The 25,477-nt window shown below is 31.5% G+C and overlaps 4 protein-coding genes across 4 annotated transcripts; 2 read left to right on the top strand and 2 right to left on the bottom strand.

The window, feature by feature from the left end:
• Positions 1 to 3,754: 3,754 nt before the first annotated feature.
• On the top strand, positions 3,755 to 5,162 carry LOC105769689 (tetraspanin-8). The gene is made up of 2 exons (XM_012590484.2): positions 3,755 to 4,452; positions 4,680 to 5,162. Exons 1-2 carry the CDS (start codon positions 3,943 to 3,945, stop codon positions 4,983 to 4,985), a joined length of 816 nt encoding a protein of 271 aa, XP_012445938.1. The 5' UTR covers positions 3,755 to 3,942; the 3' UTR covers positions 4,986 to 5,162.
• A 1,363-nt stretch (positions 5,163 to 6,525) lies between these two features.
• LOC105765847 (WAT1-related protein At4g30420) lies at positions 6,526 to 8,459 on the bottom strand. The gene is made up of 7 exons (XM_012585116.2): positions 8,212 to 8,459; positions 8,064 to 8,132; positions 7,871 to 7,987; positions 7,566 to 7,797; positions 7,341 to 7,499; positions 7,104 to 7,255; positions 6,526 to 7,013 (listed from the first exon to the last, which is right to left on the bottom strand). The coding sequence occupies exons 1-7, from the start codon at positions 8,388 to 8,390 to the stop codon at positions 6,833 to 6,835; spliced, it is 1,089 nt and encodes a 362-aa protein (XP_012440570.1). The 5' UTR covers positions 8,391 to 8,459; the 3' UTR covers positions 6,526 to 6,832.
• A 2,951-nt stretch (positions 8,460 to 11,410) lies between these two features.
• Positions 11,411 to 13,876, bottom strand: LOC105767599 (cation/H(+) antiporter 4). Its single transcript, XM_012587172.2, has 2 exons — positions 12,614 to 13,876; positions 11,411 to 12,531 (listed from the first exon to the last, which is right to left on the bottom strand). The coding sequence occupies exons 1-2, from the start codon at positions 13,874 to 13,876 to the stop codon at positions 11,416 to 11,418; spliced, it is 2,379 nt and encodes a 792-aa protein (XP_012442626.1). The 3' UTR covers positions 11,411 to 11,415.
• A 9,062-nt stretch (positions 13,877 to 22,938) lies between these two features.
• On the top strand, positions 22,939 to 25,307 carry LOC105770863 (uncharacterized). The gene is made up of 5 exons (XM_012592218.2): positions 22,939 to 23,112; positions 23,894 to 23,978; positions 24,404 to 24,517; positions 24,784 to 24,885; positions 24,970 to 25,307. The coding sequence occupies exons 1-5, from the start codon at positions 23,006 to 23,008 to the stop codon at positions 25,012 to 25,014; spliced, it is 453 nt and encodes a 150-aa protein (XP_012447672.1). The 5' UTR covers positions 22,939 to 23,005; the 3' UTR covers positions 25,015 to 25,307.
• Positions 25,308 to 25,477: the final 170 nt, after the last annotated feature.

Below are 25,477 nucleotides of genomic sequence, written 5' to 3'. Positions count from 1 at the left end.
GAAATAAAAATGAAGAACACATAGATTTTACGTGAAAATTTTTTCGGGAAAAAATCACAGGCACAGGGAAAAAAATTCATTATGTCGAATTTGAATAATTATAAGCGGAGTAGATTAGGTCTATTCATAGGCTTGTAAAACCATATTTTAATAAGAGTGTAGTAAGATTGAAACACATTATTCTAATCAATATCAAATAGATGGAGTTTAATAAGATTTAAAAATCTTATTCTAAAATAAAATAAAAGAAGTGTAGTTTTATATGAATTTTACTTTTATTTTATTTTATCATTGTATTTTATTTAAATAAAATTTGAGTCACTCAATTCTAACAAGTAATAAAGTTCAAACTCTTTTTTCTGTGGGGCTGCAAATCAATTGCAAATTTATCTCCTCTTACCATAATAATATTGTAGTTAGAATTTTAGAAAATTATAAATAAATTTTTTGTTAAAAATTCTTCATAGAAAAAGTAATAAATTTTTATTAAAATTATAAAAATATAGAGTTTTTAAATAAAATTCCTATTCCTTTTATAGATTTTTATGTTTTTTTTTAGATTTTCTAATTTTGTATAATTCTTAAAAATCAATTAAGTTGTGCTATAGGAAAAAATCAAATTAAATCTTTCATCTTAGCTTTTTCTAACATCAATTGTGACATCATTATCTTCTCCTTGTCAAACTTTGTATCATCATTTAACGGTGTTACAATAGTTTAAAAACTATACTTTTAAGAACTTAATTTTCAATTTATTGCACTTTCAATTAAATATTTAATTGACTTTTTATTAATTTACAGAAACTTTTAGCTTTTAAACTCTAACATTTTAATTATTTATAATAATATAATATTATAACCTAACACCATTTACAATTTATTTCATGTCCAATATATATGTATATATGCTCATATATATAATTTTTAAGTTCGAGTTCTATTATTCGTATTTATAATGTTTATATATATAAATATTATCCAATTTTTCATTTATTATGTATTACGTTAATTGGATTCTATGATTAAATAATATTTATAATATATGTAATGTATTAATTACACTTAAAAAAATTCATATCCAATGTTATTAAAAGTTTGATGGTTTTGGTAGCGTGTGAGGTGCTTGGTTCTAGGAAGATACAGATCAATCCGATGGCTCACATGTCAGATAAAGTCAGTTTGTTCATTTATATCTTTCAATAGTTGACTTATTAGACAAGGAGACTTTTCTTTTAAGAAAACTTTTTTGCTTTTATATTACATTAAAACAAAATACAGTTCTATTTTTTTTAAAAATCTATTATTATTTTGAATTTTTAATGTCTTTATTTTTACATTAGTTTATTAGTGGTAAAAAATAATTTTAATTAATTGAATGATATTTTATAATTTTTAATAATTAAATAATGAAAAGATAAATTTATTAATAATTGAATCACTATTTTATAATTTAATAAAAAAGAATTGTATTCCGAATTGCAGATTACCCTAAAAATATCAGAAGTGATACAAATATCAAGGTGACGCGTGATTTGGATGAGCATTGGTATCATGAGTTGCGGATCACTTGTGATTAGTATTAGGGAGGGGAGAAAGCCTGCCTTCTGCTGTTTATGGGAAAATGTTGTCTATTTTCCTTGGAAGTTGAATTCTTGTACGTAATTATTAATTAATAATAGTAGTAATGGTAAACTACGTGGAAGTTCATTTTAAAATAGGATTTATAGTTTAATTTTTTCAATTAAGATCATCATTTAATTGTTAAAAATTTTATTAATCAATTGAATTATGTAGCATATTACCCAAAATAGAGTGACCAGAACGAATTCTATTTTAAAATAAACTTAGAGGTGGATAAGTTTTGACCAAACTCTTGCACCCTGTCCTGTCTTTCCTAGGCTAAATCACACAAACCTATCATGTATTATTTGTTATTTAAGTTCCACACTTTTTTTAATATAGTATTTCCATTGTTGATATATCTTGGTACTCAAACATTATGATTGACTTGATTAAAATTAATTGCTAATATTATTAGGTTTGGGTTTTTTTATGATTTTGTTAATAGAATGTATTTAGTGTTAATTGTGAGTGTGTTTAATTTGTCAATACAATTATGTGATTTAATTTCAGTTTTAGGGTTGATTTGATGAGAGTTAAATGTTAATATTATTAGCTAATTATGAATTTTCATCATTTCAACTCTAAAACCCAAATTGACACTAAAAAGTTAACAATGTTATTTTCAGAGTATCAAAATATATAACGTTTGTCAAATATAAATATCACATTGGATAAAAACTAATACAGAAACCGCATTAAAAAAAGTTGTTATTTTTCCCTGATGTTGTCCAAACAATGAAAAGAGTTAATATAATTTTAGAGGGGTTATAAGCATTAAAATATAATTAACATTTAATTGAACTTGTCATCTCCTAATACTGTACTAATTCGCGGATAGCCGTGTGGCCGTTGGATATATAACCATTTTATTTGATTGAAGATATATACACGTTTCTTATTGGTTACACATTGGATAAATTACATGACATGACGTTAGAAAATAAATTATAACTAGCCATATTTGTTATTATTATATGATGACTATTTTATCAATATATTATTACAAAATTAATGTTTTGTAATTAACGTATACTACTTTACCCAACTTACTCGAGTCAAATGAAATTAAAATATTATATCTTTCATTTTTGTTTTACCATTATTTTAAAATTTCTTTCTCTTTGATAATGTTTCATTTTTAAAATTCAAACGCATGAAATGTACATTATCACTCTAGTCAATATTTATTAAGGTAATAAAATTATTATGTAAAAATAAAATAAAATATTCACAAATCACAAAATTCAAATTTGAAAAGAGACAAAAGACCATGACACCATGTATTACTTTCGAAGTCCGAAGAATTTGAATGTAAATTAAAATATATATATATAAAAGAAAACTACTGATTTTTGTCACAAGACATAGGTTAAAGTAAATAAATATTAATCCCATACTAGCTAATCATATATATTCTAAAATAATGTACTGGGAATTTTTAGTTATATTGAAATTGACATTTTAAATATGATTTTCTTGTCAATAATAATAAAGTATGTGGAGGGTTATTTTCAACATAAAACCTTAGTGTTTTACAAGGGGTTTTGTCTTTCTGATTTTCTCATTTAACCATCATAATTTAAATATGATCTAATTTTAGAAATCTGTCAATGTTAGTCCTTATATTACTTAGGAAAAGTACCTTTAATTCCTAATATATGCTTTTAACATCATTATTTTAATCTTTATAATTTTTTAGAGAGTTAATACAAATATTTTATAATACAATAAAATATTAATAAAGTAAGTGTTTTCACCTACATTATTTAATAAAAACAATAATGGTTGTATGAATTATTTAAGCAAACATTTAATACTAATTAAATAGTATTATATTTTTACAATTGTTTTCTAACTTTTATTGTAATTAAAACTATAATCATAAATTTATCCGTGTATAATCATAATATTACAAATATACTATATTCTAAATAATTTATATAAATAGTAAGTTGGTTTGTATTTTATTTTATATTTTAGAATTTAAACTTAAATCAAATAAACTATCCGTTTATCGACGTGGTGTAGAATCAAACCTATCGTCACATCTCCCACGCGCTTGCATGTGTGAAACGTGTCAGCGCGTGTCAATAATGATACAGTATCCTCTTCATTCTCCAACAATAATCCAATAAACCGTATCCAACTTTCCCACTAATTTCTTAATTTCTTCACATTTTCCCAACTCCTCTTTCCATATATAATCACCCACTGTAACCTCTCCCCATTTAATTTTTCTGTTTTCTTTCTTCTGTAATTTTCTCTTTATCCAAACAAAGAAAAAACCCGGAGAAGCGAACCTACCGGAAACCTGAAACGATGGCGTTTCGTTTGAGCAACAACCTAGTCGGAATCCTCAACCTGATTACCTTCCTCCTCTCGATCCCCATCCTTGGCGCCGGTATCTGGCTGAGGCGAGAAGGCGTAACAGAATGCGAACAGTTCTTGGACACGCCCGTTATCATAATCGGAGTCTTCCTCATGTTGGTCTCACTCGCGGGACTAATTGGCGCGTGCTGTCGTGTGACTTGGCTACTCTGGCTCTACCTGGTCGTCATGTTCCTCCTCATCGTCCTCGGCATAGTCTTCACCATCTTCGCTTTCGTAGTGACGAACAAAGGTGCGGGACAAGTATTATCCGGGAAAGGTTATAAAGAATACCGACTTGGAGATTACTCAAACTGGTTGCAGAAAAGAGTTACTGATAACAAGAATTGGAATAAGATTAAAAGCTGTTTGGCTGATAGTAAAGTTTGTACCGATTTCCATGATAAATATCTCAATGCTTCTCTCCCAGAGTTTTACCAGGCTCACTTATCTGCCGTTCAGGTATCTAAATTTCTGAGATCTGGTTTCTTTTTATATGAACTCTACTTAATTATATAAAGAGTTATGATAAAGGGATCTAACATGAATACTCTTTCTTAAACTTTATTCTTTTATAAACTTTTTGGGGTAATCTTTTAACTTTATGTTGAAAAGGATCTCAACTTTTTTCACAATTTTGATGAATATGATTCTATTTTCATGATCTGTTTTTAAACTGTAAATTGCAGTCGGGTTGCTGTAAACCATCAAACGATTGCCAGTTCAATTACGTTGGGCCAACTAACTGGACAAGGGGGAGTGGCGTGTCGAACAATCCTGATTGTAACCTGTGGGATAATGACCCAAAGACTCTATGCTTTAACTGCGAGGCGTGTAAAGCTGGGTTTATAGACAACCTCAAGAGTTCATGGAAGAAAGTGGCGGTTGTCAACATTGTATTCCTCATCTTCCTCATTGTTGTCTACTCTGTTGGCTGTTGTGCTTTCAGAAACAGTAGGAGAGACAATGATTATCATCAAGGCTGGAAGCCTTGAGAGCTTGTTTTTTCTGATTAAGAAGGGTTTAGTTTGTTCGGATTTGCTATTATTTAGTTTCTATGTTTGCGTTTTAGACCTTTATTTTTATTGTATAGATTTTTATTTCCTTGTCTAGTTAGTAGAACAATTAAGATATCATCTAATGCTCATGTATAAAAGATATTTTCTATGTTACTTGCTCTGCATCATTTGTGAGTAATGTTGAAATTCTGGGTGTTGCATTGAGTTGAATGTTGACAAAAAATGGTTGTTGGGCAATGAAAGCTTAGGTGTGTGGGCCACCTAAATAAGAGCCCTAAATATTGTGGGTTCAAGAGTTGCATTATCCTAGGCATTGAAAACAAGATGGAGTCTTGTCAGGTTGGGTTTTGCAAGTGGCGGGTACCACTTAATGAGCTGGTCCCATTGTGTTCGAAACAGATATGATGCAAAGGACGAAACACATATGTTGAAGTGGAGATGAAAGATTCAAAATGTAAACGAGTGGATGAATTGCTCCTGAGAATGATACTAATGAACAAAGTTAGTGGAATGGAGCAGTGTTTTACTGGGTTGTAGAATCAGACTTTAGATAAATATGGAACACACACTTGAAAAGTCTTTTTCACATGATTTGCAAGTCTTAACCTAAAGTTTATTTTGATGTTGCCAGCGGCCAATGTAAAATTGACACATCTTTGGTGGAGATTATCATGCTAAAATTTTCGAAGCCGCTAGTTCTGTATTTGTCGGAGGTTATTTTTCCATTTGACAATTCTCCCATTTACTCGCTTTTTATGCACAAATTTGCAATATCATTTTCTCAACAATTGTAGATCCACTCCTCTTTCTCTGCTTCACTTCAAATGGAAGTTGCACGTTTTGTTTCAAACCATCCATCCTGAAAGCAGGTGATGTTAGCTATTTGTTTCACATTTGCAGACACGGTTTAAATAAAACGAAAACATCTTCTGAAAATTCATTCGTAGAGCAGCACATAACATAATCTCAGTTCTTATTGTGAACCCACCCACCCAGAGTGATCCAACACCATTCCAGCCAAACTATTATGGGCCGAAGCAAATCCCACATTTCTTCCGTTGGGCACTCATTATTATTCAATAAATTATAAAATTATATTTGATGCTTAATGAATCAGAGGAATACACATCTTCCACAACAACTTTGATTTGCTTTTAGTAAAACTGAATGATGTATTATCACCTCATTCACTAAGATTGTGGAGATTTGTGACGGTTCATCCAATGGATGGAGAGCCGTAGGAGTATTCAGGTGATTGAAATGTAGGAGTGGCCGAAAAGTTGACCATTTTTCGGGTGTCAATAAGCCCTTTAAGGGGTTGTTTCAGATAGTTCCCAAAACATTATGTGTTGTCCAGAGAATGGAAATGGGTGACGTTTAAAAGGCAAATATCCCACAAGTCGAGTGTGCGGTCCCATTTGCTGGGGTTGCAAGATCTTGTGTTCGCAGATGTCCTAATTCTTGAAGTGCCTTTGATTTGTGGAGTCGTAAATTCACAAAAAGAGTTCGCGAGATATAAGTATAATCATACTCTGCATTAAATATTAAAATAAACAATATTGACCAGCTACATGTGGAAACTCATTGACCACACAAAAATAATTTGATTACAGACGAAACATTACAATAACAGATTCATGAATAAAATCAAATCTAAGATGGTTCAAGTACTTTGTATTTAGTTGATACTCCAAATTAGTTGGTAAAGCTTATTGATCCAATATCTGTCTGTTTGCGTATATATATCCCAGTTTGCATTGAACATTGTGGACCCAAATCTATGGGAGAAAAACAAGATCGTAGCTGAGCTATGTTTATAATATTTATGCATTATTTTCATTGGTACGAGTAGATTTATCAGATAAAAGGGGTTCTTCCAAGTCAAGCTTATAATTGGTCTGCAATGACTCTGTATCTGTTTCTTTATTCATCACTTGGCAGTCTTTGGCTTTTCCCCATAGAACAGCGTATAACCCACCAATTACACCAACTGCACCTATTAGGCTGAAAACGAACACAAACCAAAAAAAGTGAACTTAAATATAACAACAATATATATATACATGTGTGATTATGTTGTTAAACGTTATTTACCTGCCCACATAAATTTCCTCATGCAAGAGCAAAGCAGCCAATATGGTCGCAATGACTGTACACAAAGGATTAAACATGGCGGAGAAGAGGGGTCCCTTTTGCGCTATACACCAGGCTTGAACGAAGAACGACACCCCGGATCCGAATATTCCCTATACAGATCATGTTTGTGGTTAGTTAGGACATGATTTGCATTGTATCAAAGTAAGTGACCTGAATTCAGTTTTTTTAACGTACTATAAAGAGACAAGAAATGATCTCAAAACTGGAATGAATGGTCCATGCTGCCAGGTTTGGTTCAAAAAACAGTGCAACTACTGCTGACTGCAATGTTCCAAAGAAACACATCCAGGCCGATAAGGAAACGTGGTCAGGGTAGCTGGCTGAAGCTGGAACCTGTTGGAAAATCTTATTAGTGATTGAAATATTAGACAAGTGAAGACAAGGTAATGATCCGAATACCTGAAAAATCAGCCAAATGGACCACAAACTAGCGCTTCCAAATAGAAACAGACAACCCTGCAACCAGTGCTCACCTTCCGGTCCAATTGTTGATTCTGTTACTGGTAAAGCTTGTGCATTCAATAGCTTTGGGCCCCTCAGCAATGCCATGAAAATGGCTCCGGCGACACAGATCACCGTCCCGGCTATTTTAGCAATACTTCTCAAGCTTCTAATATCTACCTTTTCTAATCTATACAAATTACACAATGAATAAATAGTCTCCCTATGTACAAATATACTGTTTCCAGCAATGAATCACGTACCCGACAACGGATGCCATAACAAAAGTGATGGCGGGGACTAGATTTGCCACTGCAGTTGCTGTTGATGAAGTGGCCAAATATAGACCCTCATAGTAGATATTCTGATTGATTGTAATCCTGTTCCGGGTCAATTCAAATCATCACATGCATCTAAGATTGGAAAACAATATTCAATATTGGCTTAAAAAGATACCCAATAAGCGTGGCTAAAAATATCAAAGAAAAGCTCCTTAGTCCCAATGAAGGTCCACCTGATTTTCTCCTGTAGACAAAGGTGAACTAATATGAATTAATACGCGCATGATGTTTTGAGAGAGAAAGTGGTGGATAAAGGGAGTCACCTGGAGAGATAAGCAACTGGTGCCACAGCTAAAGTTGCGACGGCTTGCCTGTAAACGACAAGAACTGGAGGACTCATGCCTTGCAACATGGCTGCTCTGGTGACGAGTGCAACGCCTGCATAACCTGATTGTAATACCACCATGGCTATTGGATACTTGTAATCTTCCCACCCACCCATCCCTCTGTTTTTGTATGCCAGCACCAACACTGCTAAGAGGATAGGTGAGCGAGGGAGAGAAGCGACCGACCCAGGTGCTGGAAAGAGTTGTGATTAGAATAGGTATAAAAGGGCACCCAGATAAGATTCAAGTTGAAAATTATATATGAAAAATATATAACATATATGGTAGTATGACATACAGACCTTTCAATACTTATCAGCTTAAGAGGTATTTTAAATTTTAAAATAGATGAAGTATTTTTTAGGGGTTTTTTTTAAAAATCTCTCATATTTGTTTTTGGTGTTTAATTATGTTTAAACATTGTAACTATACTTAAAAATTATAAAATAATCCGGTTAACTTTTATTGTACAAATTAACTAGTGATTACTACAGTTTATTCATGAATCTGCTCATTATATATAAAAAGATACACTAACAATAATGATGAACAACTATATAATTAATTATCTTAAATAAATGATTCAAATATCAATCTAATCGAATCAATAGGTTTTCCCATATAAAAGGAAAAATAATCCAAAAAAGTTACGTATATAATTACCCCATCGAAACTTCCTTTCTTTTGTTTCTTGGAGAGGGAAATTAACAGGATGTAGCTTAGTGTAGCAGTCGAGGTAATTAAGCCCCTATCCTGTGGGAGCAACAATTTCCATCTTCTCCTTGGCCGGGTGGAGTCGGATGGAAGCACAATTTTAAGAAAAAATTCAAGTTAAAAGTCTGTTTTCGGCTATTCAAAAATAATAATATATCAAAAATTATTTTTAATTGATATTTTACGTACTTTTATAATTAAGCTTAAATTATTCAAATTGAATTCAAGTTGATATGCAACTTGTATGTTATATCATAAGACAGACAAACATGAATGGGCAAAACATAGGCAAACCTTCGGATCCTCGTTTCATTGACTATGTGAATCCATCACGTTGATTCGCTGACTCATTTCTCTTATAATAAGTATTTTATTATTCACGCCTACTAAGTATTACTAGGTATGGATCAATGCATGTGTACAAGTTGTAATTTCAAAGTGTTGCTTTATTATTTTATTTTTTCAGTATTGTAATAATTTGATTAGATAAAAACAAAACAAAGATGCTGGATATAGATCAAAACCTGCAGGGAGATGTGGACAAAGCTGAGCTGACAAAGACGAAACGTGGCTTTGCATGTGGCCTTCGTTGGCTGTGAGAGCGGATGTCATCGGCAAATGCTTGTCACCGCCTATCATCGTCATCTTGTTCAGAGGCAGACCCTAATGTACGCCAAAGGAACCTTTTTCATATATTATGTGATATGATCAATAGCTACGTCTTGTGCAATCATAGAAAGGGAAAGAAAAACTCCACACGAATTAATACTATCTTAGATTTGTTATTTTATGACTATGTTTTCCCTCTTTGTTTTATTCTCAATCATTTTGAAATGAGGTCAATTTGCATGATTCCATCATTGCTGACCATCAACCTCAACACTACAAAATCGAATCTCTTTATTAGAGGGAAACTGTTGTTTTCTTTATTTGTGGGACATCCAATTTTATACAACTGAATCTAACAAACGTCGATATATTATGCACCACAATTAAAATATTTTCTTTTGACTTCGTTAATACTGATCTTTTTAGAAGTCTTGTTCAATTAGGTCCAAGGTAACTAAGTAGGACTGTAGGAGGTCAAATCCTATCGCAAAGCCCAATATTATAGGGCTCATTTATGGACCGAAGACTCTAGGTGAAATTGATTACTTAGTAGAGGTGCTCATGGGCCGGGCGGCCCGGCCCGACAGCCTGCCCAAAATATGGGAGGGTTTGGGTAAAAATATAGGCCCAAAATATGGGCTTGGGCAAAAAAACGAGGCCCGTTTAGAAAACGTGCCGGGCCTTGGGCACCACTTTTTGGCTCGGGCCTGGCCCAGCCCGGCCCGATATAATAAATATATTTATTTTTAAAAATACTTTTTTTATTATTTTTTAATTTTAAAATATTTTTAAAATATTTTTAAATATTTTTAATTTTAAAATATTTTTAAAATATTTTTTTAATTTATAAAATAATTTTTGGTATTTATTAAAAAATGGGTCGGGCCGGGCCCGGGCTTATGATTTTTTTTTCCAGGCCGGGCCTGGGCAAAATTTCAGGCCCATATTTCAGGCTGGGCTGAGCCCGGGCCAAAAATTTTTATGGACCCGGCCCGGCCCATGAGCACCTCTATTACTTAGTTCAATTATCAGTTTTTTATTCTCGGAATTGAATTGCTTATTTTTAAGTTATTTAAAATATATAACTTATATAATTATATAAATTCACTCCAATATTTTAAAGTTGGTTAATAAAAAATACGGATTGAATTAAAGTTGATTTAGTTTGATCAAATTTCTCAATTAAAATCAATGGAGCCGAATTTTTCAGTTAAAGGAAATCAATTGAACAGGTTTAACTTTTTATTCTCCTGTTCTATAATTTTTCTTTCTATTATTTATATTTGACATCTATATTTAAAAATCAATATAATAAAACTTTTTTTATTCCAGTAACCATGACAAAATCTACTTGGAGTAGGAAGTTTCTGTTTTTTCTTCCCTCTTCAACAAATAACAATTAGAAATCCCATGTGACTAACGAACCTTCACAAATTAACATTTTCTTTTCCCTCAACAACTTTGATTGTACAATCGGATCATCAAATATTATAGATAAAAAAAAATCGAAATCAAGGTATCTACTTGTAGCAATAATTATCAATTTATTATAAGTGCTTTTCGAAAAGATAAATAATTGATCATAAAATTGGTTTTATTTTCAAGGATGGAGACTGAATCCCGACCTCATAATTAAGCAATGAAATGAGTAATCACCACACCAATAAAATATAAAATTAACTTATCACAATAACGATTTAGAAATACAAGCAATCAATACATTAAATCTAAATCTAAATACGTATTTAAAAAGTCCAAAATTCAAAGCGCATAACCAAATGATGATCCTGGTTATGATTAAGCAGTGGTTTGTTGTTGTTATTGGTGTCGCACAATCAACACAGAATGTTTGCCACCAAAATCTGGAGATGAGAGTAATTCCCCAATGATACCGATATCTTGAAATTCACTCCATTCATGGAGACCCACAGTCTGTGGATCTTCACGCTTGTATCGTCTTCCAACAATGAATAGCTTGTAATCATCCACAATGGATCGAAGATACGTTAATGTTTCTGGTCCATCCTTCACCTCCTTCTCAATGTATGTTGTGCTTGTATTCTCCTTAACATTTCTCAACAGTTGCTTATCCATCATTCTGTCACCATCATCATCTTGGAACCCGTCTACAGCTTTAAATTGAATCACCGTTAGTTTAACGCTTTTATCTCGGGACATGCGTTTGGCTAAAGCTAAAGCCTCCCAATCATCTTTCCCCCCCATGAATATCATAGCAATGGTGTAGGTTGAAGAGTTAGCTAATGGGTATTGGTCATGCATATGATCTCTCGAGTTGATGCATTTTACATGGCGTTGACCTTCAACAAGGATCCCTACGGAACAAGGCGGTTTTTGGAGGATATTGAAGTTTAGTCTCCTAACTGTTTGATCTTCCGATTCAATGCTGCCGTCGACATGTCGCCGGCGGTGAAATGGAAGTATTAAGAAAGATGTGAATTGATCCATGACGAGGTTACATATATCTTCGTGCATCAAATTCGGTGGAGAAACCGCAGTGAATGATTTCACTGATACGGCTCCCCAATTGTCTCGCTCCAACCGATTAAACGCGAGGACCACGTTCTCGGAGTATGAGTTGTTTGACGGGGATTTACTCTGTTTTTCATGAGCAATGAAAAGTGGAGTGGCTCGTCCGCTGAGTTTAATAAGGTGAAGAACAGAAAGCGCGATGGGACTTTGTCTGGTCGGACACGAAGCGTTGAGGATGTCGATGATGGAATTAACGTTAGCCGGCACGTGAATACAACCGATTATTCGAAGCTCGTCATTGAGCTTACAGTCCATGATACTCTTTTTCAAGTAACGTACATGCTTGCTGGATGGATCGTAGAGGGTTTTCACAAATATTGGAACAATGCTTGCTATCAAAATGACAATAATTGTCACGAAAGCGAACATATCCTGAGATATAACCTGCATGCATGAATATGGTTATGAATTTTACGTAGAGATAGTAAAAAAGCAAACAAGGCATAATTAATATATACATACGTACCAGGGTATCATTCATGAAGCTATAGGAAGCCATCTCAACTATACCTTTGTTTAACATTATAAAAGCAAATGCCAAAGAATCTCTAATGGGGATGTTCCACAAGAAAGGAAGAAGGAAAGAGACACCGAATTTGACAAAATTGGTGACGACAGCTGATATGACTTGGTCTTTAGCAAAGGAACCATAGTTTTTGAGATAAGAAAAATCAATCCGCATGCCACATGTTGTAACAAACAAAGGCATAAACAAACCCTCAACAATAGGTTCAAGTTTCTCGACCAAAGCAGATCCCAACGGTGGTCCATCCGGGACAGCCAATCCGACAAGAAATGGGGCAAAGACAATGTACACTTTTAATAGTTCGGCAAGCTTATGTGAAACCATGAAAGCCCCAATCACAATATAAAGGTAAGAATTCTTGATTTGTCCACCCTCGGGGGTTTTTCTCACCATCCATTTCATTACGGGTCGAAACCAAAACACCACGATAACAAAATAGACAGTAAAGAATCCAAAATTGCTCACCACCACTTTCCAACCATTTTCCAACCCATCAACCACCCATTGACAAATGGTTAAAAGAAATAATGCCACGATTTCACCAATAAGCGCCGCCGATAAACCTAGCCTACCGAGTTCCGAGTTAAGAAGTTTCAACTCACTGAGAAGACAATGTATGACCGGGAATGAAGTCGCCGAGTACGTTACCGCAAGAAAAACACGTTTGTTTGTGAAGAATTGACTTTCTTGGTTAAGTGACTTGGCTGTTATCAAACAAGCCATTAGTGGCACCACCACTGTTAAAACCCCAATACATATCACCTTCTTACCAGATCTGAATGTCATGCCAACATCCATTTTCACCCCACTCAGAAACAAAAAGAACATATACCCGATGGCCCCCACCGTACCTAGAACTGCCACACTTTGGTCCGACGACGTAATCAACGACCTTTTGCCCCTGAAAACCATAGGACCCAATATCATCCCTGCAAGAATCTGGGATATGAACATTGGCAGCCTAAGGTGTTTAAGCACACTATGAATGGCTTGAGTGAGTACAAAAGTGACAACCATCTGGATCTGAAGCCTAGGACCAGAATATTCCATTAGCATCCTAAGTTTTCCTTTGTTTTGTCCTTTGGCCGACCACAATGCCATCAAACCTGGAGAACTGACTTTAGGAGGAAATTTAAGACATACTTGTGCCTCTGATTTTGTGCTGTTTCCGGTCGTGTAAGAGCCTGAATTACTATATGCCATCTTGTCCCTTGGTTTCAATGATATTGATTGCTGTGTAAAGAGATGAAGTTTCTTCTTCTTTTATTTCTTTATTTTTTCCCTTACTTTTGTTATTACTGGTTTAACAAGCTCTTGTTGTTTCTAACTTCCTTTTAAACTGAGGTTAATGTTATTACACGGTACCGTACATCTTTATTTGGTCCAACTAACTTTGCATTCTTTTAATCTAGACCATGTGAATGAAACTATACAGTTGTCAGTTAATCCAGACAATGGAGCAAGTAAATCTAACAATATTTAAAGTTATCCTACCCCAGTAACTAAACACTTAACAATTCAATTAATCTAGACAATGTAACAAGTAAATTTATCAACATTTAAAGTTATCTTATACTTTTTTTTATCCAGTGGTAAAAGCATTATGTTGTAGGCATAAGAATTCGGGTTCGATTTTAAGTAGACTTGATTATGGATCGAATCATTTGACCTGAAGACCTGCCCGAAAAGTTGGCTTGACTCAATTTGTCCAAAAAAAAAAGTTTGTTATTTTGTTATTGTTTTGTTTATATTACTACTACTTTGTTGTTATTGTTTTATTATTAATTTTGCTATATTCTAGCATTTGCTTGTTAAATTGTAACTATATTAGATTTTTAGTGTTATTTAAGTAAAAACATTTTTTTTAGTTTACTTTCAATTTGTGGGAAAACTTTTATTTTAATATTTTTAGTATATTTGATGTATTATGTTTCTTTAATTTATTTTTATATAAAATAATAACATAAAAAAATTCAATACAAGCAGGTTGGGCCGAGTAAGATTTTAGGACTATTTTTCGGGTTTGACCTGGGCCTAAATTTTTCCTCAACTTGACCCATGATCAGCTTTAATCCTAAGCATTTTCATTTCCCTTCATCACAATTAAAAGGTATGTGTCCGACACATCCTCAATTTCATAATAGAGTAGCAGATCACATGGCTAAGATTGTTGAGTTTGTTGACATGGAAGATATTTTGATACTATTTTGTCTTAATTTTTTATTGTAATCGCTTTTGCTGTCTTGCAGAGTTTCATCTTGTCGGCCGGATAACCAAAGAACAAATTTAGCTAACAATTCGTTGTGATCCTATGCGATCCTTTGCATGGTTTTTGCTTTTATTGTTACTAATAAAATAAGGATTAATTTTTAGAATTACATTGAAATATAAGATGATAAATACAATATGAATTAACTAATCTAAAATCATTAAATTACACTATACGTAGGAAAAATAAAATAGATATAAAAATAATTAATATAACACTATTATTTAATATATGTCTAACTTTTCAACTATGACACTTAAAATTTGATATTTTTAGCGGTAAATTATACTATTAATCATTTAATTATTAAAGTATTTTTGTTTTGGTTATCATTTCAATATATATTTACAATTTTCAACTATTAATAGGAAGGCTTGGCTATTGTCTTTGTAAATATTAATGTAATTACATCATTATTTTTATTTATGATTCAACGAAAGATGAATGATGATGTTGTAGTGATAATGAAGATGTGGACATATTAATTAATTTGTTGGGGTTAAAGAAGTATGATAACAGAAGATTTGGCTTCATTATTCCCAAACCCTTTTCTTTACTCGCACTAATAAAACATTAATAGCATCAGTGTTTTGGGTGTAGTTGACTGCGCTAACTTTGAATCTTTGTCTCTCTCGTCTGTGTTTGCCATTCACATGAGAGACGCAACCCTTCTGACAAATATTTTAAATGATCATTTAAGGACAAATTAAATAAAATAACAAAATTCAACTTATAAAATGCTTAAACTGACTCAAACGTCAATCCAATATTTAAACATTAACGGACTTTGCAGACTGTCATTGTCTAGTGTTGGGTTTGACTAGTATTACGTGTACGTGGGTACGTATCTATAACTAAAAATTAATATTAACTACACACCCATTTCCAGACCCAATACGTATTCTTTTTATATTTTTCCAATATGAATTAAATTTTTATATTTTATTCTTTTTCCTAGTTTTATATATATCATATTATTAATGTGAACTCATTTAATTATAAAAAATTTATCTTAATCACTCAAAATAAAAATTTACAATTTAAATATCCATATTATATAGTTAATTCATTTTGGTCATCCCATAAAAATTCTAACGAAAATCTAACATGGGATATTTTTACGCGTTGTCCAATCATTGGATGCTACATTATCTTTAGACGACAAAAATATAATTTGTCCAACACTAATTATTAACCAAAAAATATAAAAAGAAAATTTATTTAGTTAAAAGAAAAACAGAAATCTAAATGTCTCTTCTTCTTCAAATTTTAACTTTGTTTTAAAAACCTAAACCCTAGACCAACTTTGTTTTAAATGTCTGTTTTTCCTCTGCCAATCACGCCTCTCTTTCTTCTCTCATATTTGTGTTTCTAAATCAACTAATCAAGATTGTATCAGGATGTAGCTTTTCTAGAGAGAGGATTCAATTTAAAAGCTGGTTAGATTCTTTTTTGCTTTTGTTGTTGCATGTTTTTTATAAACATAAGGTGATCTTAGCTTCGCGCCAAGATGCAGAACGAACAGAGCCAAAACATGAATCTTTACAAAGTTCAAATTTGAGATTTTTAGATTTTTGGGTTTTTTTTCAACTATTTAATTATTTTAGTTAAGAATTAGTATTGGGTAAATTATATTTTAGTCTTTAAAGTAGTGCAATATTTATGTGGTAAATTGTGCAATGTGGCATCCAGTGATTGATTCACTTGTTAGATTTTTGTTAAAATTTTTAACGTGAGTGACCAAATGAATGAGCTATATATTTTTTTTATTTTATAACTTTTGTTAAAAGAGATTAATTTGTACATTTTCGAAATTCACAAGGACTAAAAGAGTTTACACCAATTATTATTTGAGCTATTTGGAAAGTAAAATTTAACTCGAATCAAACTTAAAAAATTAAGTTATTTATTTGAATTAATACAAACAATTAAATAACTCGAATTAATAAACCCAAAATTAAAAAAAAATCAATTTTTCTAATCGCTCGCCATCAACTAAAATTAAAATTACATGAGGTTGGATCTAGTAATAAAGAAAAGGTGAAAAACAGGAAAAAAAGGCGTTACGGTAGTGGGGGAAAGTTAGTAAAGATAATAACAAGCTAACATGTTTTCAGCCTTAAAATTAAATGTATTTACAAAACAATTCCATCCCAAAAAAGACCAGCTTTTTCAGTCTTCCTTCACCATTCCCCCTTCTAAATTCCTTTTTCCCCTTATATTTTTATCATTCCTTGTTTGATTCTTCTTCAACCTAAGTTGAATTCAACCATTAAAATATAAGAAAAAAACATTACAATGTCCGATTCGCCTCACCATAACCAACAACGTAAACCGACACTATCTTCTTCTTCTGTTTTCTTTAAATTATTTTCCGATCCCATCAAAATTTTCTTCCGAAACAAACACGTACTTATCCCAGTCCTCCTTTTCTTCACCCTTCCCCTTTCTTTCCTTCTTTTTTCCCTTTCTCTTACTTCCCGCCCTCTCAAACGCCACATCTTCCACCTCGAATCCGTCGCTTTCACTTCCTCCACGCGCGTCGAAGCGGATCACATCTTGAAAGAATCCCGATACGAATCGTTGTCTCTCTTCCGTCTTAAACTCCTTTATTTCTTGCCTTCTTCCATTCTCTCTCTTCTCTCCTTCGTAGCCACCGTCCACGTCACCTCCCATTCTCACCGTCCTTCCTTTCTCACCACCGCCGACGCTTTTAAGCGCTGTTGGAAGCGCGTCCTTGTCACCTCCGCCTGTTCCTACGCTCTACTCCTCCTTTATGTCCAACTGCCGCAGCTTTTCTACGCCGTGTTTCGGAACCATCCTCGGATAAACTTACCCATTTTGCTAATCGGATCTGGTTTCGAAGTTTACTTAATGGGGGTGTTGGGTTTGGGACTGGTGGTGTCGGCATTAGAGGAAAAATTCGGATGGGATGCGTTTCGGGTCGGGTCCGAGTTAATGGTGGGGAGGAGAGTTTGCTGGTGGTGGGTTACTTGCATGTTGGTGGCAATCTCGGGATGGATTGGAAACCGGTTTGAGAAGATAACGGACGGTGAAGATTCTGTAAAGTGGGTGGTGATGGGGTGGGAAACGGTGGGGTTGTGGTGGTTTTACGGCTTGTTGGTAATTTGGAGTTTGATGGTTACCACAGTTTTTTACTGTGACTGTAAAAGAAATCATGCCCCAAATGGTACGGATTTAACTGAAATTACAGCGTAAAAAATGATGATGGGAATTTCTGTTCAATTAGATTGTTTTGCTGCATACAATAATAGTATTTGTTTTTTTATGATTCAGCTTACAATTCCTTTGATTTTTGAATATGAAAGTGAAAGTGAAATGTTGATTTCCAGTGGGAAATTTAAAGGAGGGTGTTGTTTGCTTACAATTTCTCATGTTTTGTTTCCAAAACTTCACATATTTACTTTCCAATTCTCTGAAAACATTTATCATCTATTCTTTTGGGGACTGTTTAAGTGAATATGGTTAACTCAAGGTAAAAGGTTTGAGCTCGATGATAATTTTTTTATAAAAGAACGCGGAAATAGTAAGTACAGTTATTTATCCTATATGATAGGGACAAATAAGGATGGCAAAAAAAATAACATTATTTGCTTTAAAATAATATAATTTTATTCGTTTTAAAATAAAAATAATAATTAAATTAAATTTGAGTCGGATTGAGGTCGAGTCTCCTATTAAATTTTAGGTTTAGGAGGTTTTTTTTTCAAGAATCGGGTCAAAATTAATGTCATGTCTCCTATTAAATCTCAAGTTCGGGTGGATTCCTTTTCTTAAGAGTCAGGGCCAGAGCAGGGTGGATGGTCAAGTTTCGAGACAAGTTCACGGTGGGTAAAAATCCACCTCATCTCATTGCCATCCATAGGTACATATATATGTTCAACCAATTACAACGTAAATTCAACAAATACAATGCACAATAGATAAAATAGTGGGACTGAAACTTAGGCTATCAAAATTTAAAATTTATAAATTATATTTATCAAATATTTTAATTTTCAGCCTTTATATTTTCCGTTTATCACCACGTATGAGTAGATTAAAAATATGGAATAAAAATTAATGTTTATACAAAAAGTGACAGGAACCAAATTCCGTTTTGAGTGGGATAATATATAAAAAATGGAAGGGTACTTTGGATTTGGATCGTTGAAAAACGCTGCGTTGCCACGTCTCCAACAGCCCACCTTCTCCCTGTATCAAGTTGTCTTATACTCTGTGTCTCCGTTTTTCACTTCGTTGTTCTTCTGCAACGAAATTTTTTTATTAAATCTAATGTCATTAAGATAAAATGTTCCAATTTATTATTGTCTTGTTACAACTATTCATATTTAAGAACCATTTTCTTTTGATAAATTACATAAAAAAGTTTGAACAATCAATGTAGTTAGTGTGATTCAAATCCATATCATAAACACCTTTAATTATTAAGCCATCAATATGGTCTCTGATTTTCATATTAGATGTTCAAGGGGTCATTAATTATAATAGGAAATAGTTGGTGCATGGTGGTGGTGGAGCAGTACAGGGTCAGTTGCCGAAATAGAAAAAACGTTTTTTGAGAAATTTGCAGATTATGGCCCCATCTCGTTTCGATTTCAATTTTTGGAAAATTTTCAATTAACGTTTGATGTGATTTTAAGGAAGAAGGATATATTAATTTTTGAAAAGCTCAATTCTAATACCAATAAGTGTATAATATTATTAAAAAATAATTACGAATTACAAAAATATTTTAATTAAAAACAAATATTGAATTTCGAAATTGGGGGTTAATTCTTCAACGCATTTGTGAAGGTTATTCCAACTTGGGGAGACTTAATTGTATAATTAATGATTTCAAAGTTTACCCCTTGACCTCAACAATAAAGGAAATTTTGACATTCAGCTTACCAATTTAAAGGTCATGTTAAAAAGTTTTATATCACATGCGTGATTTAATTGATTTTAAGTCTCACGTGTTTTTAACAATATTATATTTTAAATTAAAACAGAAATAAACTTTAACTAAAAAAATCTTTTTTTAAGACCAGAGGTGTTTAGGGATTGGGTCGAGATTCAGTTTCAAAATTTTTTTAAGCCTAAGTCCGTTTTTAGGTCTATTTGGCATGTTCCAAAATTTAATTTCACTATTTAAAAATAATAATATTTTTATTTTTATTTTCATTTTATATACTTTTATAATTAAATTTGAGTCAAATCGAACCAGCTCAAAGTATCAAATCTAATTTTAATTGAGTCGGATTTATCAGGCAAAGTGAACTAACCGAACTTTGGACAAATTTATTTAAAAAAATCTAGGAAATACTATTAAAACCTTATAATGATATTTTAAGTTTAAAACGGATGAAATCAAATTTAGGAAGCAAACTCAAATTTGATTATTCTACTGAACCCTACCCAATTTATATCAAAATTTTTAGTTTATATTAATATCAGAATCTCTAAAAAATAAAAATTCTGATAAAAATTTAAAATTTTGATTTACAATTCCAACAAGTCGTAATGAATGACAGCCCTGTTCTTGTCATTTTAGTTATGCTACCTTCTATTCTATATTAAAATTATGTATGTGTTTCACCAATATATATATGTCAAAAAAATTAATAATAAAAATAATAATTAGGCAAGCTTCTTCATTAATAATTTGTGTTATTTATCATATTGGTTGTTAAAATAAATTGAAGAACTAATTAAATGATAATACGTAACAACTTCTTATTAATGAGAGAGTTTAATTAATAAAAAATTTAATTGAGTTTTGTAATTTCTTAGTTGAGTTTGATTAACAATTGAGGTTCAATTACATGGTTGTTATTGCAATTACAAAAGAAAACCCATAGATTTAAATGTATTTAAACATATTTCTTTTATTTAAAAATTTAAGAAGATGGACAAAAATAAACATTGTTAAATATAAATATATATGTGGACCGTATCATAAATAGAGTGATAAAAAATTTATTTCATTTTTATATGACATCTATTTTGGATTTAATCTTTAAACAACTCTCACCCCTAACATTTGTGATAAAAGTTTTGATATATTAGTTAAACTAAACTATTAATAAGGTTTGCAATGGATAGTGCAATTTCGAATAATATTTGCATACAACAATTACTCTAATTATTATTTATTAAAATCATATTACATGTATATGCGTGAAAATAAAAATATAGAAAATAAATGTGCGTTTAAAATGACATATAATAAATAATGAAACGTATGACTTGAAATTAAATAATAATACATAAAATATGTATGATATTAGAATTAAAAATATTAAATTATTTATCATTGTTTTGTCATCAACTTTAAGTTGGTGTTAAGTTAATTTCGACATCAACTCAATTAAACACATTCTTAATATATACAAATGATGAAAATAATAAAGTGTGTATAATAAAATTAAAATATATGAAAATTACAAAATAAAACATTATTTGAGTGGTAAATTAATGTAATTTATATGGGCTCAAATCTTACCATATAAATATTTTATTAATTTTTAAAAATAAAAAAATAAAAATACTCTAATAATTTTAGTCAAAAGCTTAAATGATAGTATAGATAAACATTAATCATTGGTATTCATTATCTAAATTTACTTTATTTTGCAAATAACATATCGGATTCCACTTTATTTTTTTCCCAAATAACATATTAATGCTCGAAATCTTGATTTCACTATCCGCTTTATGTTTTTGAAATTTTTATTTTGAAAAATATTTTATACTTATTAAATGTATATATTTAACGTATTCAGATATTTAATAAATAATTTAATTAACTTAAATTAAAATAGTAATACACAGATTTAACACAAATAATAAATAAATTCAAACTTTAATGAAAAATATTTTCAATTATTTCAATTTAATTTTATAAAAACTTTATGCTTGAAATTTGACTTTGTTATTAAAATAAAGTGAAATATTTAAAATTAAGAATAAAATATAGAATAAAAATTTTATTCTATAAAATTCCTAGGTGTTGTTTGTTTAACTAAAAATTTAAATTATAAAATATGTTTGATAAATTACTTAATAATCACATTAATGATTGATGAAAAACAAAATTATCCTATTATTAATATTTATTATTCTACTTATGTTTGTTATCTTTAATTTTTATTCAAATATTTTAAAATAAAAGAAAGAATTGGTTATATTTTTAATTAATGTTAAATTAAATTATAAATTGTGCTAGTTCGCATATGTTAACTTAATGTATTTTTCAATTAAGTTTTAAATAATTTTATAAAAGATAATCACATTTTTATCTTTTATCTTTTGTTTATTTTAATATTTATAATACAAATATATTTCAAGTATTTTATAAATTATTTAATTTAATTACATATTAATTTTAATAGATATTCAAATTTTTTTATTTTTTATTTTAATAAACTTGCATGTTTGCAACTTGTGGCATGCCATAGACGAAAAAACAAAGCAACATATAGGATATACGTGTTTAGCTATGGCTTCTTTTTCTAGGTGGACACATGTTTTACATTAGTCGGAGATGAGAAAAGGGTTAATTTCATCGCCTACAAATAATGTAGCAGATTGAGTTTTAACTTAATTGATATTAATGTAAGAGGATTTAGGTTTTAAGTGCACTCAAGAGAAGCGTATTATATTTTTATTTAAGAGTTATGAGAGACTATAATCAATTCTAAGTATTGTATCAAAAAATAAAAAATAAAAATTATGATGCTAAATTAATATAAAAGGAAGGAAATTAAAATATATAATAAATTTATAAATGGATTAATAAATAACCGACTTGACGAATAATAATGAATAACCGATCTACCTAGCAATCCAAATATTTGGGTTGGGTTTTATATTTGTCCAATATAATTAAATAATTAGCCCAAAAAGTAAATGCTTTGCCGTTGGGTTGGGTTGGGTATATGATCCGCCTATTGATTTCCGAAAATATTGCAGCTTTTGGGCAAATTATCTAGAATGCTCTTAAGGCTCGCAAATTCTGTTAAAACGGGATAAGAAAAAAAGAAATTAGTACGGGAGCTATGATGGCGATGTCTCTGCAACAACGGCCACTGCCTTTCTTCAATGGAAGTCTCCTATTTTCATCTTCTAATCGTCAGTTTCCTCACCGCTCTACCACCATCTTCAGGTCCATTTCGCTCTCCCGTTTTCTCTAATAATCTATTGTTTTGCTCCTTTTTTTCTTTCAGAGTTTAGTCAATCATCGTTTAGTAATTCAACTCTCGTGTTACTGGAAATAATCTTAACAAATCATGTTGAATCTTTATTTATTATTTTTTAAATCTGGGTGTTGCATATATTTGATTATAATCCGTAATGGTAGCAGCCTTATTAACTGGTAAGGAAAGTAAGAAAGAATCTTGGGCAGCTTTGATTATGTTGGGGGTTGAAATGTGGTTAAATTCTGCTAGAAGTCCCTAGACTTAAACAAAAAAATTGTGGATCTTATCCTTATACTTTAATTTGGTTTTTTTTGTCCCTGTACTAGTTAAATGATAATTGTTAAATTCATTGATGTAAGTTCTGCTATGTCCAAAATTTGACGTGGCAAACATATTATTATACCTAATGCCATATTAGCCTGCTATTTTCACATATTACTCACTAAAAATCCAGTTAACAGATCAATGTCTGTTGAGTTAAAACTAAGATTTCAAAATTCAAAAAGTATAGGGCCTTATAATTATTCAGTTGGAGAATATAAACTAAATCTAAAATTGTAAGCATAGTACATGGCTAGTAATTGAATTTAATCAGAAAAGAAAGTACAAGAACTTATTTAATTATCCCGAGTTATGTGATAGCTACTAATGATTTGGGCCAATGTTGATGTTTTGGAGTTGTTATTGGTGTTGTCCAGATTTCTATCCTAGGTCCATGTTAGTTCTAAAATTCCTATCTATTTTCAGGTGGAGCTTTGGAAGAGATCAAGGTTCAAGTCTAGTTACCAGTAGAACCAAGGGACGAGCATTTCGAATCTTGGCCAATCCTAATGTATGCTTCAACCAAGGCTTCTTCATGTATAGTGCCAGTATATTTGGTTTTTGAATAGGATCAAAGGTTTGTAGGTATGTAATTATTGAATTGGTGAATAAGTCCTTCACGGTAGTAAACTTCTCCATGTCTTCATGAATGTTGGTTGATCTAGAGGTAATATCTGCAACCGTCTTCATGACGGTACATAATATTTAAACAGAACCTGTCTTTTTGTTGGTTTCTATATATAAATGGTATTTATGCTGTCTTCATGCTTCATGGAAAAGTCTGTGGGTAATTCAATGAGCTTCTTCCGCAGTTCTATCTTTGTTAATTCCACGTATTCAAATGCTAGTTCATAAAAGGGAAAAAAAAAATACTACTTTTCATATCGAATTGTATTTGATTATAGTTTTTTTTTCTCTTCGATTTGTATGTAATAGGTATCTTCAGGTAAAGGAAATTCAGGTAAAGAAGTCATCATGGTTGACCCTTTGGAAGCAAAACGATTAGCTGCCAAACAAATGGTACAAATTAAAGCTAAAGAGAAAGCAAAGGTAAAAAAGATCTTTATTTTAATAAAGAATTTAACATTTTTTCTCTTCTTGTATATTCCTTTGGTACCGAGAAGATATCATTGTCTATGGTTTATCCGTGCTGCTACTTATATCTCCTCCCTAGGTTTGATCTTGTTCTATTTTATAGTTTGGTTTGCTAAAGGTTGTGTCAACAATGTACTTTAGTTTTCATAGTGAACTAGTCAAATATGTTCATGAAAATGCTTTGTTAAGGATGTTTTGGTCGAACTATTGTTGTTATGTAGAGGAGACGCCAAATTGAAGCGATTAATGGGGCGTGGGCAATGATTGGTCTCACAGCAGGCTTAGTTATCGAAGCTCAAACGGGAAAAGGTATTCTGGAACAGGTAGGAAACCGGATAATTCCCCTTTCAGTTGGGTGCATTGGTAATACGTAGCTCATTGATGGTTTTGTTTTTGACTTTACCCAGCTGGCTGGTTATTTGTGGGCGATCGTCCACATTTTTGTGCGATAAGCTTGTGGAATTTGCTCACGATTTGGGAGAAGTAACCTCTTATTGAAACAATGTTTCTTTTCCCTAATGCGAAACTTGTAAGATCATCAAACAGTTCCATCATATTTGGCTTTGTAAGATTTTTATTTCTACGTCCCCAGCTTCTCACGAACTCGATTATAACAACTGTAATCATTCTTTATAGCAAATGGCATCATTATTTCCAGTTTCAATAGAAGGTCCATAAGTTGTAAACTTAATCTTTGTACTTTAATTTGATCAATTTGAATCGTTGCACTTTTCTATTTGTTCAATTTTAGTCTTTGTACTTTTTAAAATTTTGAAATTTTAGTTCTAATCTAATACTTAAATTCGTTTGGTTAAATTCTATTATGAGTCTTGTACTATGATTACAGTTGTAGATGTAATCCATATTTTTCAATTGGACTATTGGGAGCTTTTTTTTTTTTTAATTTGAAATTTC

The sequence above is a fragment of the Gossypium raimondii genome, chromosome 5 (assembly GCF_025698545.1).
Source record: "Gossypium raimondii isolate GPD5lz chromosome 5, ASM2569854v1, whole genome shotgun sequence".
NCBI classification, from domain to species: Eukaryota; Viridiplantae; Streptophyta; class Magnoliopsida; order Malvales; family Malvaceae; genus Gossypium; species Gossypium raimondii.
This window is presented reverse-complemented; position numbering and strand designations above follow the sequence as displayed.

Bases quoted from the DNA above. Each gene is read 5' to 3' on its own strand.
- LOC105769689 (XM_012590484.2), top strand. From the start codon at position 3,943: ATGGCGTTTCGTTTGAGCAACAACCTAGTCGGAATCCTCAACCTGATT. The intron at 4,453-4,679 runs GTATCTAAATTT...TGTAAATTGCAG, and splicing joins CTCACTTATCTGCCGTTCAG to TCGGGTTGCTGTAAACCATC.
- LOC105765847 (XM_012585116.2), bottom strand. From the start codon at position 8,390: ATGGGTGGGTGGGAAGATTACAAGTATCCAATAGCCATGGTGGTATTA. The intron at 8,133-8,211 runs GTGACTCCCTTT...CTTTGTCTACAG, and splicing joins CCAGTTGCTTATCTCTCCAG to GAGAAAATCAGGTGGACCTT. The intron at 7,256-7,340 runs GTACGTTAAAAA...TGATCTGTATAG, and splicing joins TCATTTCTTGTCTCTTTATA to GGAATATTCGGATCCGGGGT.
- LOC105767599 (XM_012587172.2), bottom strand. From the start codon at position 13,876: ATGGCATATAGTAATTCAGGCTCTTACACGACCGGAAACAGCACAAAA. The intron at 12,532-12,613 runs GTACGTATGTAT...TCATGCATGCAG, and splicing joins GCTTCATGAATGATACCCTG to GTTATATCTCAGGATATGTT.
- LOC105770863 (XM_012592218.2), top strand. From the start codon at position 23,006: ATGATGGCGATGTCTCTGCAACAACGGCCACTGCCTTTCTTCAATGGA. The intron at 23,979-24,403 runs GTATGCTTCAAC...TGTATGTAATAG, and splicing joins GAATCTTGGCCAATCCTAAT to GTATCTTCAGGTAAAGGAAA. The intron at 24,886-24,969 runs GTAGGAAACCGG...GACTTTACCCAG, and splicing joins GAAAAGGTATTCTGGAACAG to CTGGCTGGTTATTTGTGGGC.